The sequence below is a fragment of the Girardinichthys multiradiatus genome, chromosome 17 (genome assembly GCF_021462225.1).
Source record: "Girardinichthys multiradiatus isolate DD_20200921_A chromosome 17, DD_fGirMul_XY1, whole genome shotgun sequence".
Classification (NCBI taxonomy): Eukaryota; Metazoa; Chordata; class Actinopteri; order Cyprinodontiformes; family Goodeidae; genus Girardinichthys; species Girardinichthys multiradiatus.
The window spans coordinates 4,150,086-4,170,718 of NC_061809.1; the positions used below are offsets into that span (position 1 = coordinate 4,150,086).

Below are 20,633 nucleotides of genomic sequence, written 5' to 3' on the forward strand. Positions count from 1 at the left end.
TCTGTGCCTTCAAAAAATGTTGCCACAGTATAAAAACTGGATTTGAGTATTTTTCTTAGTATTGGTATTGAGTTTGAAATTTTAGTATCCTGACAACCCTAATGTGCACAAAAACATACAGTACAGATAAAGGGGACAAGTATTTTAACAAAAAATTGACAGATTGGTAGTTGCTATGATACATTCCAAGACATTGTTATTAACATCTGCTGAGGGTATTAAGAGCTGTAATGGGTAAGGATATCTGCCTGTATCTACAACTGGAGGGCAGGAGTGTGAAACACGAATGTAGAGGATGATGACAGTCATGAACAATCAATAGGACTTTACGGGGGATGGCAGGGTCAATGAGGACTGGCAGACTGGAAGTAGGCGGACCAATTATTGTGGAGCATGTATGAGTGTTTTCTAATATGTTTATATTGTTGAGAGGGAGCAACATGAAATAGAGAAGAATGGACTTTATGATGCTACGGTACAGAAGAAGCAGGAGGAGTGGCTTGATAGAGAAGGATCTGAGCTTCCGGATGATTCTTTGCTAGCAGTGCTAAATGATGTCGATGGTGTGATGATTGAAGTTCAGTCTATTGTCAAGACTGATTCTAAGGTGAATCAAGTGATCTGCAGTCTCAGTTAGCTGATTGTTGATGTGTGTTGGATCATGTGGGGTGTTGTTTTTGCAGTCCTCAATTATGAGTTCTTTGGCTTTAGTGACATTGAGAAGAAGATGGTTGTCTTTGCCCCACCGAGCAAAATGGGCAACAGAGTCTTTGCAAGCTGTGACTGAGTCCTGGTCTGAGAGCAGAGTAAGTATGGCAGTGTCATCTGATTATTTGAAGTACCTGGTGATGAGTGATGGACATTTGTATAGTGAGTGTACAGAAAGGAACTCAGAACACAGCCTTGTGGTGTACCCGTGTTGGTGATGATATAGGAGATGGGGTAGAGCCGAATCTGACGGCCTGAGGTCTGTCGCCAAGAAAGTAGTGCATGAAGAGGAGATGAGACATGGAGACTTTGAAGTTTATTGATTTACTGGTTTACTGATGCCATTGAATTAAACTAGAAGTATCATTTCTACGTAGGTTTGAGCACTCCTCTCCTCCCATTCTACCAAATTTGAGGTTATAGATTAGGAGAGTCCACAACATGCCTGATGCATGTCTTCTGACACGCAGTGACTAGCACAGTGCAGTTAACGCTGACACGTTATGCTGCCGCTGCTCTCCAGGACTTTTATTGTTTTGAACCGCTATCAAGAGGATAAACAACATGACTTGGCAAATATTTAATCTCTCAATCTCCTTATTGATGTCTCGTTTATTCGCAAATTGAAAATCCCTTCCAAATGTTGTGCTAAAAGAATTTTTTTGGTCTTTTACAGGTTATGGTGTGTCATCTCCTAAAGAGCCCTGTGTTTTAAGAAAAGACCCATGCTGATAATGCAACACCTTGCCACACTCTCTGTTGTCTGCACAAACACCAATGCCTGCCTGCCTGTGGGGGAGGTCTGATTAAAGAGATCCAGATTTCGTCCACTGGTATGTGTGAGCTCCTAATAGCGTCATTCCCGGCCTGTTGAAGTTGTAGAAAGATAAAAAGGAATGTAAACTGTCCTGGATCCCTGTCAGTCTTCTGGGACGCTCATTATTATTTTCTAAATCTATTTTACTTTGTATCTTTATCATATTTTTAATTATATAGCAATGCCTATTGTTCCTGATTATCATGTAGAATCTGAGCTTTGGATGCTTATATCCTCCTGTTGTTTCTGGCCACTATTAGGTTTCTGCATTCACCACTATTTTCTTTTTCTTTTTTCTCTGCTGCCTTCTTCTCTATGTTGTTTCCGATTGTCAAGGGCTGAGCCCCCCATCCCAGCGGCCAACATGTTTTGGAAGTTTGACCTACACACCACTTCCCACATTGACCAGTTGCTGGACAAGGAAGACGTGACGTTGAGAGAGCTGATGGAGGAAGATGACGTCCTGCAGGAATGCAAGGCCCAAAACAGACGGCTGCTTCTCTTTCTATCCCAGGACCACTGCATGCGAGAGCTAGTCAGCCTCATTACGACAGAGCCCCCTGCTGACCTTGAGGAGAGAAGCCGTTTCAAGTAAGACCTAGTGCTAATGGTAGCAGGGAAAAATACATCTATGTGCAATTAGAAGCGTCTGTTTGGAAAGAGTCAGATAATTGGAAAATTATCCTCATTGCAAAAAAAAAAAAAATGTTGAAAATTTATTTCTGTATTTCAGTTCAATTCATAAATTGAAACTCATAAAGAATGATTGCTCACAGTACTTAAAAAAAACTAAAGGAACGCTTTGAAAACACGTCAGATCTGAACTGGAAAACATTATGCTGGACATCCATACTGGTAAAGATTAGGTAATGTTTTCAAAACAAAAGGATGACTCATCATCTTATGAAAATGAACAGTATCAACCCACAGAGGTCTTAATCTGATGTCACAGAGAAATTTAAAGTGAAAAACTGATGCTTTAGCTAGTCTAACTGGCTGAAACGTCATTGCAGCAACTTACCATGGTCCTCAGTTGTTTGTAAGGCCACCATGTGCTTGAATGCATTGTGTCAACACAGGGGCATGCACCTTAGAGATGGCGGATGGCGTCCTGGGGCATGTCCTCCCAGATCCTGATCAGGGCATCACTGAGATCCTGGACAGTCAGAGGTGCAACCAGGTAGCATCGAATGGACCTAAACATAATATCCCAAAAATGTTGTGTTGGATTTAGGTCAGGAAGTGCCTGCATACTCTTGCCACATGAATCCAGCATTATCATGCATCAGGAGGAACCCAGGACCCACCAGTGAAGGCTCAAACAATGGGCCTAAGGATTTCATCTCGATAGTTAATGGCGGTCAGGATACTGTCATTTATCCTGTACAGGTCTATGCATCCCTCCATGGACATGCCTCTCCAGACCACCCACCCTTAAACCAATCATGCAGGCATCATAAAGGCTCAGTTATAGTCGCACTTCAAGGTGTTGCGCAGAACTACGCTGAGGGCGCACAAAACTGAACAAGTGTTTATACTTGTCACTGACATTGCTGCAGTATTCTGTGGAAACACAGGGGGCAATATGCTAGATAACCAGTGGAAATGTAGTAAGATGGACAAAATGCTTAAAATGGCTGTGTGCACTATCAAAAACATATCTTACCAACGTGATTTGGTTTTGTGCAGTTTCAGATTAATACGAGTAAAACAATGAAGACGAAACCACTTTTGACCTCTTTGTAAAGGATCTAACCTGCCAGAGGACGTTGGGCCCTTAGGCCACCCTCATGAAGTCTAATGGGTTAGTCAGAGACCTTCTGGCTACTGGTCCAATGAAGGTCACTTTTTTAGGGCTCTGGCTGGTTTCTGCCTGTTCCTCTTTGCACAAAGGGGTAGATACAGGCTCTGCTGATGGGTTAAGGACATCCAACGGTCTTGTCCAGCTTTCCTAGAGCTAGTAACTGACTGTCTCCTGGAATCTCCTGCATGCTCTTGAGTCTATGCTGGGAAACACAGCTCTTACCTTCAGGCGATGGCACGTATTGATGTGCCATCCTGGTGGAGTTGGACTGCCTGTGCAACCTCTGTAGGGTCCAGGTATGGCCTCATGCTACCAGTGAAAAGAATGGGGAAAAATGTCTGTGTCCTCCACCTACAAAACCATTCCTGTTTTTCGGGTGGTCTCATTGTTGCCCCATTAGTGCACCTGTTGTTAGTGTCATTACCGCTGAAACAGCTGACACTGATTAACAACCCCTCCCACTATTGAACTGATCAGATCAACATTTGAGGAGTTTAACTGACTTGATATTATACTCTGATTAAAAAGTGTTTAATCTTTTTTAGCAGTGTATTTGAAATATTTAGTTCTCTTAAAGGGGACATATAATTGAAAAATCCACATTTTTAGCCTTTAAATACATTTTGTTGTGTACTTGGAGTTTGTAGGAGTGCAGAAAATTTAATTCAATTTAATTTAGTCTGTCCAGGTGTTGCATAGATTTCTTTTTTTTTATGTTTGGGTCATATTTCTTAATCTGTTCAGTTCTCTGTCATCTGTTACGTTTTTTCCTGCTGTTACATCACAGTATTTGCTGCAGAACACTTAAATACGGCCATGGGTTCAATTTTGCGTATCCACCATTTTTATTTCTCGCTGCGATTTTATAGTCCAAGCTCAAGTATGCCTACGCTGAAAGAGGATAAGTTCGGTTCGGTTGTTGGTTGTATCAACCCACACAATTCATTACATCATCCCCCAGCATCAGAACCTCTTCGAAGTACCTGCTTACATTTGATTTTTCATGGAAATGTTTCCACATCAGTGGGGAAATTTCTATTTCCACACTTCAAGGATGAGTGCCTTCAGCAACCTCCGCCAGTATCAAGAAGGATTTGCTGAAATACCTCCTCTGATTAAGCGGTCAGTTCCTTCTGTTTATGGAAACGACGGACACAGCAAAGCATTCAGCTGCATATAACGCTAAAAGGACAACAAACTTTATTTTAGACATGAATTTATTGTGTATTAATATGACATCCTGGCCATTGTGTCTTCTGCTGATGTTAGTGCTGTGTGCTCCTTTTAGCTCCTGGAGGACAGAACCGTACTTCGTGTTTTTGAATATTATTAATACATAAACAGTTTTGCATTGTTTTTGCCCTTCTGTCTTGTTTCTGCGCCACTACATAATTGTTATCAAACTACAAAAATGGCTGAATGGGTTAAAGTGCAGTGCTCTTTGAAGTGGAGGGGGGCGGGGTGTGAAGTGTCTCAACAGCATTTAAAGAGACGGCACCAAAAACGAGTGGCTCTCAGATGACCCCTCAGAACGGGTAAAAGAGGGGCCTATAATAACAAGAATTTCCGACAAAATCATTGCAGTTTCACTTTATTTAGACCACAACTGAATGATTTAAGGGTAAAAATTAACGAATTTAAAAACATGATATGTCTCCTTTAATTTAGTTTGTAGGTTTCTACTAATATTCATTTATTCATCTTCTATACAGCTTCTTCCATAGTGGGTCATGGGGAAGCTGGTGTCTATGTCCAGCAATCTACGGGCGAGAGGCAGGGTGCACCCTGGACAGGTCGCCATTCCATCGCAGGGCAACACACAGACATACAGAACAAACAACCATGCACACACTCATTCACACCTAACAGTCATGTTTTTGGACTGTGGGAAGAAGCCGGAATACCCGGAGAGAACCCACGCATGCACGGGAATAACATGCAAACTCCATGCAGAAAAGACCCCCGGCCAGGAGTCGAACACAGGACCTTCTTGCTGCAAGGCAAAGGGCTTCCAACTGCGCCACCGTTCAGCCCACAGTTTCTACTAGAAAATAAAAACTACATTCAGTTTCTCAGAAAATATGAATATTACATAGGCCCAATGAAAAAGAAAAAGCATTTTTAGCACAGAAATGTCAGCCTGCTAAGAAAGTTATATTCATGTGCTGTATAGCACATGTGCTGCAAAGTTGGTCAGGGCTCCTTTTGCATGAATTACTGCATCAGTGCTGCATAGTGTGGAGGTGAGCAGTCTGTGACACTGCTGAGGTGTTAATAGTGGCATTTAGCTTGCCTGCATTGCTGGCTCTGGTGTCTCTCATGTTTCTCTTGAGTATTACTTATATTCTATATAAGGTATAGGCCAGGCCTATTTTCTGACCAATCAAGCACAGTGATGCCATGGTCATTAAAGCATGTATGAGTACTTTGGACAGTGTGGAGAGGGACACATCATCACGTCCTACAGCCTGGCTGATCTTCTGACACCAGTTAATACTTGCTGTTTCTGTACTCACGCATGGCAACTCTCTGCAGAATCGCACTCAGGTGGGCTGTTTCTTTGGGGGGGTCACTCTGTGCACTTTCCGCGCTTACCAAGCAGCCTGAGTCTGAAAACAAGTCGGTTTTTACAAGCATATGCATGGTTCAATATAAACACTGAGAATATGATTATTGCCAAATGTTTGATAGACTTGTAAAGATAAAACAAAAAATGTAAACTTGTAAGGCCAAACAATGTAGTTAGACTTAGAAATGCACTTCCTCTTAAGACTCTTCTACTGCTTCTGCTTCTTCTGGTTGAATACAGCCAGATTTTATCTGCATGGGCGGCCGCTGTTTAAAATAAGAACTACAGCTCTTCAACTGCACCTCAAAAGAATAAAAAACAAGATAGTATCTATGGAGGACTGGACTTGAGCAGCCCTGATTGTAGGCCACAACATTAACTTGCTGGTATTATAATAGCAGAAAAATTAAATTTAAGGTTTTTATTTTGCTTTTAGTATTAAATATTCTTTATCAAGATTGACAGAATAAACACTTTAAATATATTTCTGTGTGAGCAGTTAATCTTTCAAATATTTAATTTAACTTGATTAAAGTAATTACAGTGTTTACTTGGATTCTCTTATCGTGATGCACATAGAAGTATTCTAATTGTTATTGTTTTTTCTTCTAAGGTTTTCAAATATAGCTTGTGAACTCCTGACCTCAGATGTGTCCATTATAAACGATAAGCTTGGTGGGGATGAATCTCTCCTTGAGATGCTCTACAAATTCCTGGATAAGGATCCTCCCCTCAATCCTTTACTTGCCAGCTTCTTCAGCAAAACCATTGGCAATCTCATTGCCAGGAAAACGGAACAGGTCCATTAAAGAAATATTATGATTCATGTTTGCAAATACAGTTAAGAATAGTTTATTTTGGTCATAATGCAAATTCAAAATATGACTCCTCATGTTCTTTTTTAGGTGATCGCGTTTTTAAAGAAAAAAGAAGGCTTCATTAGTTTGGTGCTGAAACACATTGATGCCTCCGCCATGATGGACCTGTTGCTTCGCCTCATCAGTTGTGTGGAACCTGCCCCTTTAAGGCAGGAAGTGCTTCATGTAAGTTAACAAAAGTAGTTGTTCATTTCTCTAATTAAACTCTTTCGATGTAAAAGTATTAGAAACTATTAAAGCATTTAATCCTTTTTAGTGGCTGAATGACGAGAAGCTGGTGCAGAGACTCATAGAACTTATCCATACTGGTAAAGATGAAGAAGTAAGTGGAAAACTGGATAGTTTTTGAATTGACTCAGCTAGACCTACTCAATTTAATAATGCTTACTATTTCAGTATTTATTGAAATGTTAGTCTCTGAAATGAAGTTTTCTTATTCATTTGTTTTTATTTTCAGAGACAATCAAATGCGTCCCAAACACTTTGTGATATCATCCGCCTTAGTCGAGATCAGGCCAATCAGATGCAGGATAATGTGGATTCTGACCCACTATTGACTGTACTGGAGTCGTAAGTTTTTAATGACTATTAATTTAACTGAATAAAATTAGCCTTTGCAAGCAAACAAACCTTACAATGTCAGTAGTGATCACCAAATATTAAGTAGAAACCCTAGGTGTTATAAATCCCAGAGATCATAAAACAAGTTTTGTCACCTACTGTTTGAAATTAAACCTCAATATAACTGTTTCTAATGGAGTATGCTGTATCCATTTATAGATTCCTTACAGTGATATATTTAAAGGATTTGTTTCTGTTCAGGTCGATGACTATGGCTTTCAGCTAATTTCCACAGGAAATCGGAATATCACAAAAGTCAGATAAAAAAAAAAAAAAAAAAAAACTGTTTTAATGCTTAATAGTCATTCTACTGAAAGGTATGCCCATGCACTGTACAGTAGAGGCACGGTAACACCATGGTCATTAAAGCTGTAATTTGGCAATGTGGGTTGGTGCCAAGTCCTACTTGAAAATGAAATCAGCATCTTCATTAAGCTTGCCAGCAGAGGTAAGCATGAATAGCTCTAAAATGTCCTGGTAGACATACTTTGGGCTTAATAAAACACAATAGACCAGCAGATGAGATGGTTCCCCAGATTATCACCGACTGTGGAAATGTTCTACTGGACCTCAAGCAGCTGAGGTTCTATGCCTCTCCACTCGTCTTCCAGTTTCTGATTTCCAGATGGAATGCAAAAGTTGCTTTTCAATCGGGTTTGCTTCAAAATCCATTTCTTGTGTAACTAAACAGTTTACTACTGTACTCTGGAAACAGCCAACTTCTTTACCAATGGCTTTTATGTCTGCTATACAGCTGTCGAGCCAGCACACTTCTCCATACTTGTGGGGGCATAAAGCATTTTTTTATTCTTGTGTAATATTCAAATTTAATTAGAAGCTAAGTTTGAGGGGTTTCATTATTTGTAAGCCATAATTATCCAAATTACCAGAAATAATTGCTTGAAACTTATCTCTGAGTGTGATGAGTCTGAGTTTCACTTTTAAAAGCAGCTTTATATTTTATTGAGGGGTTACAGCTGTAAATAAGGGTAACGGGCATTCTTTTGGTAGAGTCTGTTGGACAACAGTTTTAATTTTGAGAACGCATCATTTTTGCATCATAATGTTTCTTTATGCTATGAGAGCCATTGAAACACTTGAGCTTGGGTACTTGCTTTTTTCAGCCTGCTATTTCTGTTTCTTTCAGGCAGGAAACTGTAACAGGGCTTCTCAAAAATATGTTTGAGGGTGAGAGGAGTGAGGCCTCCATTGTTAATGGAACTCAAGTGCTACTTACCTTATTGGAGACCAGGAGGTCTGCGTGAGTACCATATCCATTCTTTTCCTCCTTCAGTCAACCATAATACTGTGATAACACCACCTCTCGTTGAGTGGTTCCCTTTTTTTTTTTGATGTGGTTTGGGGAATTTAAAATCAAAGTTGACAGCTTAAACTCATTGTTTGCATGGCTGGTTTTTAAACTGTGTTTGCTGTGTGGCAAGGAGCATTGTCCCACTGAAAGGAGGAACTACCATCAAGTGCCTGAAGGAGTTTACCTGACGGTGCTGACGCTCCTTTTTTGCTGTTGTGTGTAAAAGTCCAGAGGCTGAATGAAAAAAAGGTGTTGATCCACCAACAATACTTCTCGGAGCTATGAGTTGTTGTGGTGTAGAGTTACGATGCCGGTAATGTGTAAAGTGATGTTAGCCTCACACGGTTTTAAACAAAACTACTTGTTTGTCCCACAATGCTGGCTTTTGGTGTATCAGCACACATTGACATGGGCATGTGTGAACTACAAAAAACAACAAAGTAGTTCTTAACAACAATAATTAAAGAGCCACGCTTTCCCAGAATCCCACTGCTCACCGTATGGTTTCCCAAGTTAAGCGATTCAGTGTAATTCAACATAAAATCAGACCAGGGAGCATTCTTTTTCTATTTCACTCTGGCACAGTTATATTGGGGCTGCACGGTGGCCCAGTTGGCTCCTGGGTCCGACTCCCAGCCGGGAGTAGCACTGTTTCTCCTGGGTTCGACCACTATTAGGTTAGTCAGTCTCTACATTGCCCTTAGGTGTGAATGAGTGTGTGCATGGTTGTTTGTCCCGTGTGTCTCTGTGTTGCCCTGCGATGGACTGGCGACCTGTCCAGGGTGAACCCCGCCTCTCGCCCGTAGACTGCTGGAGATAGGCATCAGCTTCCCCGCGACCCACTATGGAAGACGCGGTAGAAAATGACTGACTATTGACAGTTATGACCTTTTGTTGTATATACATTCATTATTTTCTTTATTTTGAATTTTCTTTTTATTGATTTTTAGCCAATAAATAAATCAGGAACATAGATATATTAAATAAGGAAGGGATTACAGAAAGAACAATAAAAAAATAAATGGATCTTTTGCATTTTGTAAAGGTCATGTACAATAACAATCAATGGTAGGTGGCACCACTTTTAATCCTTTTTTGTAGTAGTTTCCTTACATGCTGCTGTAAGTAGACTAAAGAGTTTTTTTTTTTATCCTATCAGTTCCATTTTGGTAATATATCTCTCATAGTAGCATAGTTTAAAGAAATCTGAACACCAAAAGCATTTTTGTGTCCAAGCATACCTTCCCAGTCATCTCTAATAACTTGGCATCTCTAGAAGGTTTATCATTCTGACAATAAATCAAAATTCTAATGCTGATAACAGCAACTTTATGATAAAAATGCACAATGGTCTCTCTGTAGCCTGTTGCAGATGTTTGTCTTGATCTGCAAATACATTAAATGTTAGGCCTTAAAAGTGATGGGTAATAGCTTCAAATAATGGTAGCTTAAAGCAGCAAATGTCATTGTGAATAGTAATTACCCTGCTCATAGAGGAAACGTCCATCTCATAGTTGACGCTCTAATTGGGACTATGTAAGCCAGCAGGTTGAGAGCTGGATGTTGTGAATCAAACTCATCATATTTTGAGACCAGGTTAGAAAGTATTTCCAGCTGTGGCTTGTTTCTTGTGTCTTATTAGAAATGATATCATTAACATAGTAAGGTCTTCATGATAATGTGAAATGTCACATTTTTAAGTTACCTTGTATGGACCAGAAACCACTCATGTCTTGAAAGAGGTTAATTTTTCCAGGGTATTGGTGAAATCTACATGGGAACACAACTTCTCCCCAAGGCATCTTTAGGCTCATCTGTGTAGTGTTGATGGGGAGGGTAGCTTCTTGTTGCCCAGGTATCCTAAATGCAGCCACAACTCCAGTTTCAAGTTGGACAGTTAGACCATTTAAATATGGATCCATCACCTGATCAAATACATAAAAAAAATGATTAAGCTCAATTTATAGCGCTTTACAACTACTACACTTATGCTGCACCCACAAATTTAGCAAAAAGCCACTTTACCACACCTGTGCTCAAATCCTTTCCCAGTACTGCTGTCTGTCCCCACTATCCTCCCCTCTTCTTCCTGTCACCTGTTTAGAGTGACAGGGACCTGGAAAAATTACATTGACTTATGTGGAAAGAATAATTGTGATATCTTGTGATTGTGCAAAATATTTTATAAGATGAAACATAGTAGCTGAGCTGAGTAAGTTACTTGCTCTTTGACTGCAAGGAACATGACGTCCTCCAAGTGAAGAAGAGTACACCGACTTCCAGGTAAAGGGCAGTGATGAAGCAGTATGTTGCCAGGAATGAACAGAGAGTGTTTTGGTCTGACGCATGCTTTCCATAGCACCTCTGGACTTTGTAGCGTAGCACTTCCAATGTAAATCAGAATGGAAATGAATGCCAGCGACGGCTGGGGTGGAGCTGAGCAGGATGCTGTGTAAATTTGGGGTGTAGATCCAGCCACACATGCTGAATATCAGTGTTTTTACAGGTTATACATTCAAATACAATGATCAGGCAAACTTAGTAGCAATATTTAAAGAAAGTGCAAACTTCCACTTTCAGCAGTTTCTTCAAAGCCTTTTTTAGATAAAGAAAAACAAAACTAGCCTTTTATTTTATATGAATATGGTGGCATTAGCTGATTTTATGTTTTTTCTCCTTTTGTTTCTTCCAGGTTGGAAGGCTTAATGGATCTGTATTCTCAGGGTTACGAAAGGTCTTACACTGTCAGCAGCAGTATTTTAAGTGCCATTGAGCCCTATTTAAAGGACTTCCAGCAGCTCCTTCTGGATCCCCCTAAGGTAAGAGAGCAATGAAGAAATGGTCACAACCACACTCACATTTAAGTATATTTTTCTAAAATATCACCCACATTAAAACTTACACATTTTTATTGCACAGATTGGAAGAGAAAAAATATGAATGACAAACATTTTTGACCAGTTTAGTTTTTCCTTTCACAGAAAAGTGCAATATTAACAACTGTTGGCATTCTGGAGCAGCCACTGGGGAATGCCCGCCTTCACGTGGCGCGGCTGGTGGCTGCCTTGTTGCAGACCAGTGCACCCAGTATCTGTCAGGAGCTTTGCAATCTTGACACCATGGACCTACTACTGGTAGGCTATACTTTTCATCTGGCATGACTTTGTATTCTACAGCTTCTCTTTTTAAATTCCTTGGAACAAAGAAAAAGTCAATATGTGGGATAAAAAGGTGCATCAGGTTTTAGTTAAATTGGTTTACCCTCCTAGGTCCCTTGAAATTGTTTGTCTATCCATTGTCCTCCGCTTAGTTGAGAGAGCTGTGTCGCGGGGGCAAACGGTCCAGAAGGGAACCAAAAACACCCCTCTCCTCACAGCATCCTCCAGCTGATTCTTGGTGAACCCAAAGCCAGACGGCCAGCCCAGACGGTGATTTATAGTACCTACAGCGAGTTCTGGGTTTTCACCAGTCTCCTCCCAGCGAGACATTCCCGGAACACCTCCGAAAGGAGTTCACCCTGACGTGCCCAAACCAGACCACCCCCTCAGCACAACCACACCTTGAGATCTTATTAGGATGTCCGAGCCACATCAACTTATTCCTTTTGATGCAGAGAAGCAGCCGTTCTACTTCAAGCTCCCCTCAGATGACGGAACTAGGACTTTGTTCCGAGAATCCAGACACAGCTCTGGACATACAGAGCTTTCATCATCACTGTTGTCTACCGGCCGGTCCTCTGGTTACAACCTCGACAGGCACCAAAAACCATAACGCCACAGCTCTTTGAAGCTGCAATGTAGGCCTAGAACGTGATTCATTCTGATTCCATATCCCCAACATCTCGTGGAACATAGAAATTCTCCTGGAGTTGTGACTTTAAGATCACTTGGATAGGTTGCTCTGCCAGACATTCCCTGCTCACCCTTACCACTCGTGTGGGTTTGCTGGTCTCTCCGGCAGCCTCCCCCACCACTGGATCCAACGACCTCCCTGGTAGTGATCAATTGACAGCTCTGCCCCTCTCCTCACTCGAGTGTCCAAAACAAGTGTCCAAGGTGGCTTGGTAACAAGTACACTTATGAACCACCTTGTGCTCAAACGTGGGGTTTATTATGGACATTCCTTGCACAGAAGTCCAACAACAAACACCCCTCAGGTTCATATCAAGAAGGCTGTTCTTCTCAATCACCCCCGTCGAGGTAACACCCTCATTGCCCACAAGGACACTCAAATCCCCCAGCAGCACCACTGAATCCCCAGGTGGCACCCCTTCCAGGACACCATTAAGAGACTCCAAGAAGGCCAGATAATCTGGGCAGCATACCACTCAACAAATATTGTCCAAGTTCGAGAAGGAAGACCACGTTTTTACAAATACAAAACGTTTTCAGGGACCAACTGAGCGATATATTAAACTAGCACTAGCCCCATCACACTATCTAATCAAAAGAAGTTGTCTGTTGCTTCATTGTAGGTAAATAATTTCATTTGTGGCTCAATATGGTAGTTTCAGGTCTTATTTAAAACATGTTGACAGCAGCAACACTTTCTCATCACATTTATTATGTGAAGAATCTTAAGATACACTGAGAAACACGTTACACTAGTAGAGAGAGATGCACCATTCAGGCTTTTCCTGCCCAATACCGATTTGTATTTGTTTCTGTTTTTTCTAAGAACTATTACACATAAGAGAAAAAGAGGTGTTGATGGTTCTTTGATAGAGGAAGTGCCTTTGAATATCATTTCAGCAACAAAACATAAGGCCCGCTACCTTTTATTAAACTTAAGCTGAGTACAAAGTATAGGCTGTTGGTTTAATGTGTGTATGCACTGAAAATAATGAGTTCTTACTTTTCTTAGTTTAGATGCATTTAATGGAAAGGAAACCAAAACTCATATTTTGTCATTCTTTTAGTATTTGACCTGCCAATAACTGACTAGAAGCAAAATTGCACCAATCAATCAATCTCTGAATGATTGATTGGTGCATTTCCAGTCGTTAATGCTGACCTGTCGGCCCTCTTCGATAGCGTATCACATTGACTTGGACCGTTCTTGCTTTTTGTATAGGATCTGTTCTTCAAATATTCCTGGAATAACTTTTTGCACCTTCAAGTGGAGCTGTGTGTGGCAGCCATTCTGAACCATCCTTCATCAGAGGAGCAGCCAAGCCTAGACATCCAGAACCACGACGGGGATCCAGCAGCATCCAACTCTGACAGGGAGGGAGAGAAGGGCACAAACAGTGACTTAAAATCCTCTGTCTTTAATGCCCTTGTGGCACATGTAAGTGACTCTCTCAGTTCAAGGATATACTAAAATAAAATCCAAGTATTTGTTTGGTCTGTTCCCACGTATTGATTTTGTTTTTTTTGTGATTGACCCAAAGCTTTTCCAGAAGTGTCAGCTTGTTCAGAGGATCCTGAATGCTTGGGAGGAGAATGATAAAATACAGTGAGGAACTTTTATTAAACACATTCTTAGCTTTTTGCCTTAAGAGATTTAGAATGAGCAAAATCTGTAGTGTATTACACTGCTTTTGTTTCAATCCAAGTGTGTTTATGTGACTGTCAGGGCTGATGGTGGCACCAGAAGAGGCAACATGGGTCATCTGACCAGGATTGCGAACATGGTGGTCCAGAATCTGGAAAAGGGACCAGTACAGGCCCAAATTACTGACCTTATCAAAGGTGGCCATGCCCCTTAGAGTTTTTACAAGCCGGTGAGTTGTCATTTTAGGTTAAAAGATTATTGAAAATAAACATCTTTGTGTTCATTTTACCTCAGAGCTGCCGGAAGACTGCAGAGGGCGCTGGGAGAGCTTTGTTGATGAAACGCTGAGAGAAACCAACAGGAGGAACGCTATAGAGCTGGTGAGAAATCTTTTAGCTGAACTCCCGTTTTCATTCAAATTAATTACTTTGAATATGCCCTCATTGCAACCTCTTTTCTGTTTTTGAAGCCCTTTATGGTTGGCCTTAGTTGTGATAACAGCAGTGGTTAAGAAGGACATAGGACCATGCAGTCCAACAGAGTCCGGAGTCCAGAGCAGCAGTAACAGCTATTCAACTAATTTGATCACTATTGTAAAAAATGACTTGATAACCCACGAGATGGAATAAAAAATACTGCACTTGTATGCTTAATCATTAATTACAAAAAATAGGGATGGTATTTGTCGAAGACTGCACTTGGCAGCATGCCTTGACGCAGATGTAGTTGAAGGTATTTGACCTACAAGATGTTTTCCATCCAGTTTAAGTAGAGGTATTTCTTCATAGAATGTTTTTAAAAGGAGATATTCATTGCTTCAGTGTTATTTTCTTGTTCTATGCCTTCTTAAACAAGATATCCATAGGTTTGTCAACACTCTAGCAACCTTTTTCCAGAACCATTATATTTTTCTGGGGCAGTTTTCTCAGCCCTTTTTAGTGAAAGGATACCAAGTATCTATTATTGGTTAAATATCCTGAGCATTTTGTTTCAGTCACCTCCCAGTTTATATTTTTCTGCCATTCACTTTTTCAGTTTACTTTGATTCACACAAGAGTAATTCTCTGACTTTTGTTTGGAAAGACTACATTTAATCCATGTTGAATATTAGTGTTTTGCATAGTTTGCATTCGAACTCGATGAGTCAGCTAACCTAATTGGACATATTTAAATAAAGGCAGCACAGTCTTCTGGTCATGGCGTCCCCATGGAGATGGAGAGGATAACGCTCTCATCAAAGTCTTTTAAGAGAATTTGACCAGTGAGGATAAAATGTTTTTCAGCATTTTTGTTCTGAGATACAGATAAAACTAATCACAATTGCCCAGGATTGTTGGTCATAGCTCATTAGAAGCTAGAAGGGAGCAGACACGCTCGTGTGTGGTTTCTGGTTCTACGAGACAAATCTTGCACGCTTTAATTATTAAAAAGCTGGGATTGTTTAAAACTTGGTCAGAATGAAGTGATTTTAATTTAGTTTCACAACTACTGCTACTTTGGTTTAATGTTACAGTTTTTTATGGCATTTTGGGCTCTACTGTTGCGTTAAGTAAAAGATCTATGTTACCAGTGTGCAGCAACACTACTCCAAGGAGAGGCCACTTAGTCCCAGAGAGTGTAAAGGCCCACAAGAACCTGCCAAGAAAGATAAAAAGGTTCAGGGAAATGAAGGCCAGAAAAAAATATCTGGAACCCATAGTGGAAACATGTCTTCTCCCTAAAGGTGAGGCCACTGAGCTTCTGCTCTGTTCTGCAGGTAAGCACCCACAACATTCATTCATCCAGTGAGGACGACGACTTCCCCAATGATATGTCTCTGCAACAGGTAAGAAGACCTCGAAAGGCCTCCCACTCTTCCAAACATTAAACATTGTTTGTGAAATCACATGTTCGCTGTTCTCTGCAGACTTTCACAGACTATCAGATCCAACAAATGACTGCCAACTTTGTGGATCAGTTTGGTTTCAATGATGAGGAGTTTAGTGAACATGATGAAAATATCAAGTAAGCTGGATTCAAAGTTCCTCACAGTGGATCTTAGCATCAGGTCTATACTACCCTTGTGGATTTTTGTGAATCGTCTAAAATGACATTTAGCAGTATTGCTTCCGATGTTATCTGCTACTTGATACTGACTCACGTGTAAAAACTCTGTTCTCTTTTTACAGCACTGCCTTTGACAGAATCACAGAAATTAATTTCTCTCTAGATGCTGATGATAATAGTGTAAGTTGTTTTATTGTTGATCAACAATAGTTATTAAGCTTTTAGAGATTGAATAAAAGTCCTTCACGGTAAAGTTTTTCTAAAAATGTGGTTTATTAATGAATCGCCTTCACTAGTCCCATTTAAAAAAAGGCAGTAATATCAAAGCTGTACCAGCAGGTGGTGGTAACGCCAACCTTAACCACAATAAAATGTAAAAGATGATCCTGACCATGCCTCAGGTGGTGCTAGGCTAAAGATTCTTCCAAAACAGTTTTAGCTCTTTTTTCATTTAATGTACCTTTTCTTCTCAGTCATGAACTTCTTTATCTTGGATCTTAAGTGTTTTAGAGTCAGGACAAAGTGAGACACATGTCAATTAAAGTCTGTTCCACAGTTGCAGCTTTTTCCACCACAGAAAGCCAGAACTGTCATGTGCAAAGCGGACATCTGGATCATCATTTCATTCATTTCCTGATTTTCAGATGTATACACAAAACATTAATTTTAAGAAACTCTCAACTTTAAATCACACATTTTTTCACCACATAATCCATTTTGTGAAACAGGAGGTCCAAACAGAAAGAAATCTGTTTTGTAACATATCTATATTTGAAATAATTTTAGCTGTAAACTCAATAGTACATTTCCTATTTAGTTGAAAACTTAAAAAAAAAAAACATGTCAGTGTCTGAAAGTTTTTATTGTGATGAATAATTTCAATCTATAGTTGATTATCCTACAAATATAATGTGTGTTCATTGTGAACTCCTGCTGCCATTCAGTTTTAACTGTTGCTTCTTTTTCAGGCCAATGCAGCTGCTTTTGAAGCCTGCTGTCAAGAGAGAATACGTCAGTTTGATGATACTGAAGAGGAGGAAGAGGACATCTGGGAGGAGAAGGAGATAAACTATGCAACGCAAGCTAAATCCCGAACAAGGTGAAGCTAACCGTTTTCTCTCTACAGGTGTTTTTCTTGGCCACAGATGGTTGGTAACCTTTTCGTTTCCCATGTTTCAGGTTTGGGGTGTCTCAGACCTCAGAAGGAGGCTCCAGGGGCAGCATGGAGAATGGACGTCAGGAGCAGGACCATGGGTCCCAATCAGATGAGGAAGAAGATTCTGAGCAGAGCACATCAGATGCCGGTATAACAAAAGATGGTAACCCTCCGTAGAACACAACTAAAACTTTCTTATTAATTAAAATAGTTAATTTTGTTCCATACTTCTAGGCTGGACGGAAAATTTCAGGGATTCTGGAGGGACTGTTCCGTCCCAAGTGCCAACAGGGTGGGAGAGCTCAGGCAGGGGTGAAGGGGAAAACCAAGTAAAAGGCTGGGCCAACTTCACTGAGTTCCAGCCTTTCACCGGGTGAGAAGCTGACTGTTGACATGAAGTAGAACATATCTGAAAAAGTACTCATCTGTAATTGATTTAATATGCAGCCAGCATGTTAATATCAAGACCCAGCTTGAAAATGGAAAAGAGACAAAACACAAAACTGATCTAACATGAAGAAGTCTTGTTTTGAATAATCGTTTTTTATATAGGCAAAATTAGCATGTTAGGGTAAGATTCTTTGTTTTTTATTTCACCAGTACTGAGACTGATCGCAGATGCAGCTCTCCTGTAGACAACAGTGATACTGAGAAACAAGCCAGACAAAACCATGAGCAGGGGGGTGAGCATCTGCAACTTCAGCTGTTATCTACACCTTCAAATGCGCCTTTAATTGGATTTGATGTTATCACCACTATTGATGTTTTTCTGAGAAACAGAGCTTTGGGATTTCCTCAGCCCTTACACTGAATCATAAAAATTAACCCTTACAATATACCACTCTATGTGCAATAAACGTATATAATACAAGTTTCACTTAGAGTTAAATTACTGAACCAATCATGTTGGAATATTTAAATTTTTTTAAGTGGACCTGTACAACTTAGAAAATGTACAGGTTCCTCTGTTTTTGAAACAGTTCAATCCTTTTATTTGTGTAACTGCAGATATTCGTGCTTTCTCAGGCCCTTCCCCACCAGGAGAACGAAAAAACACTCCAGATGTGGCCTCAGACAGCAGTTCCTCTGGGGGATCCGACAGTGAAGGAGGGGAAAAAAATGCTAATCTTCCTCCTGCTTCAGCAGTTACTTCAGAAATTACCCCTAGCAACAAGACAGCTGACCTCAAAAGGTTTGTGCCTTTCACCTCAAAGTCTGAAATTTGTCTTCACATAGGTCAGGTCAAAATCATATATGATGCAAGTATATTGCAAACAGTTTAAAGTTTCAAAAGAGGATCTCTTCTGTCAAACATTTATAAAAAACAGCAGACTGTGTACTTGGTTCACACCTGGCTCTAACAGACATTCTTAGTATGTTGATGAAAATACTCTACCTGTCGATCCATTCTACCTTGTCATACAGCGCATATGAGGACTGGTTATGTCTCTTTGATAGCCTGTTAATTCAATTTTCCTGAGTGTTGAGGTTTAAAGCGCTTATATATAAATTTAGTCTGTTTAGCATTTCAGTCCATTTATCCACCCCCTTTCCTATGGAACCCATAAAAAGTTCCAGTGCAACCAATTACCTTCAAACGTCATATAACCTAATCTAAGTGTCACATGATCTGTCAGTATTAACACACGTTTTCTGAAAGGCTGCAACACCACCCAGCAAGAGACATCACACCATGAAGACCAAGTAGCTCCCCAAACAAGTCATAGACAGTGTTGTTGAGGATAGGCTCGGCCAATAAACCAAATATTTACAGACACTGAAATTTACGACAATGACCGATGTCATTTTGCCCATGTTGGTATTTTCGGTGTTTAAAAAAAAATGAAGTCATTTTTTTCTTTTTTAGCTCTGTATAGGTAGGCAATGCTCATGTCCCTTTAAGACGCTGCGCTACGTGTACAGTCTGTAGTCACATGACTCCATCCCATCCAGTCTGTAACAAGAAATGAAAGAGAGAGTGAGGAAATTTCAAATACTGAAGCGACGGTAAAGCTGGTCGGGGCCATATATTTTTTTTTAACAAGAAAGGAATCCCACTGTTTAGCTTTTAGAGTGCATTTCAACATCCACCATATAATAATGCTGCACTTCTGAACAACTGGGATGTCGTGGTTTTATTTAAAACAGTAAGTTTATGGGATATATTAAACATCATGTCTTCCAGTTAATCAAGCTGTGCAGAAAACTTAAATGTTCAGTGGAAGCTGTCACTGACAAACAGTTGATCTTTTGTGTTTTGCAGGCTCAATGTGATTTGGTCATATCAGTGGATTTTGTGTGATTTTGATTCAACTGAAAGATACTTTTCAAATCCCAAAGGGAAAATTAACTTTGTAGTAACTCAAACTATCCATGTTTCTTCAAAGAGTAATTATTGATGGTGATGGCTGTGGCAGTACCGACCTGTAGCAGTCTGTGTTACAGCAGAGCTGGAAAAGCCTCCGACTGAAAAGTAAATTTCTGTTTCATGAGGAGGATGCCGAGGTTTTTTTTGTTTTAGCTGCAGATGCATCTTTTGTTCAAGTGTACACTGAAGATGTGGAATTGCGTTTAAAGCAATAAGATTTTTATTTTATTTAAATGATTGTGATCTGATTTGCCAAGAAGAGGTCTTGCACCAGAGGTGTGTGCATGCTTGACTTTTGCATAAAGCAAATTCTGTGTTTTGGTTTCCCTGGTAGAGTAGTTGAAAACCGGTTGGTTGACAGAGTGAATCATGGTTAAAATCACCAGATATTTTCCCAGTTGCATTGGGCTGTCATCAGCAACAGCTGAGCTGATGACATCACAGAGATGGCAACAGCTGATACGAAAGGTATATGTAACTTCTGTCAAAATAACACCAGTAAACACTCTTGGTAAATAAAAATAGACAAAAACTTACTGCTAAAGCTAGGTTTATATTTGACGCCTTGAACATGGCGCGAGGGTGCGTGCACCAACAGTGACGCAACTGCGCCATCTCTGCCCCTCCGTGAGGGTCCTGTGCGCTGTCGCGGCGCCTGGCCGTGAGGTTTTGTAACTTGCCGCGGACCGCTCGCCATTTTCCTTTCAGAATGAACGAAGTTGAAGGTTTAAACATTTCATGTACAAATAAATCATTTCTTCATGAACAGAAAAAAGATTAGATTTCACTGTTCATACCCGACATGAACAGTGTATAAAGTTTTTATAGCTTTTTTATTGGTAAAAGTCCGAAATTGTA

At 40.3% G+C, this 20,633-nt stretch overlaps 1 protein-coding gene across 1 annotated transcript in view; it reads left to right on the forward strand.

Annotated features, from left to right (window-relative positions):
• LOC124883355 (serine/threonine-protein phosphatase 6 regulatory subunit 2-like) overlaps positions 1-20,633 on the forward strand; it is a 34,201-nt gene that overhangs the window by 6,400 nt on the left and 7,168 nt on the right. The window contains exons 2-22 of the mRNA XM_047390453.1: positions 1,385-1,541; positions 1,862-2,116; positions 6,512-6,698; positions 6,804-6,941; positions 7,033-7,098; positions 7,234-7,346; positions 8,545-8,658; positions 11,402-11,528; positions 11,691-11,843; positions 13,783-13,998; positions 14,102-14,166; positions 14,287-14,402; positions 14,500-14,585; positions 15,962-16,030; positions 16,112-16,209; positions 16,374-16,431; positions 17,220-17,350; positions 17,431-17,555; positions 17,642-17,780; positions 18,008-18,090; positions 18,416-18,599. Of these exons, the coding sequence (XP_047246409.1) occupies positions 1,890-2,116; positions 6,512-6,698; positions 6,804-6,941; positions 7,033-7,098; positions 7,234-7,346; positions 8,545-8,658; positions 11,402-11,528; positions 11,691-11,843; positions 13,783-13,998; positions 14,102-14,166; positions 14,287-14,402; positions 14,500-14,585; positions 15,962-16,030; positions 16,112-16,209; positions 16,374-16,431; positions 17,220-17,350; positions 17,431-17,555; positions 17,642-17,780; positions 18,008-18,090; positions 18,416-18,599 (2,495 nt within the window). The 5' untranslated portion in view covers positions 1,385-1,541; positions 1,862-1,889. The remainder of the gene's footprint in view (positions 1-1,384; positions 1,542-1,861; positions 2,117-6,511; positions 6,699-6,803; positions 6,942-7,032; positions 7,099-7,233; positions 7,347-8,544; positions 8,659-11,401; positions 11,529-11,690; positions 11,844-13,782; positions 13,999-14,101; positions 14,167-14,286; positions 14,403-14,499; positions 14,586-15,961; positions 16,031-16,111; positions 16,210-16,373; positions 16,432-17,219; positions 17,351-17,430; positions 17,556-17,641; positions 17,781-18,007; positions 18,091-18,415; positions 18,600-20,633) is intronic.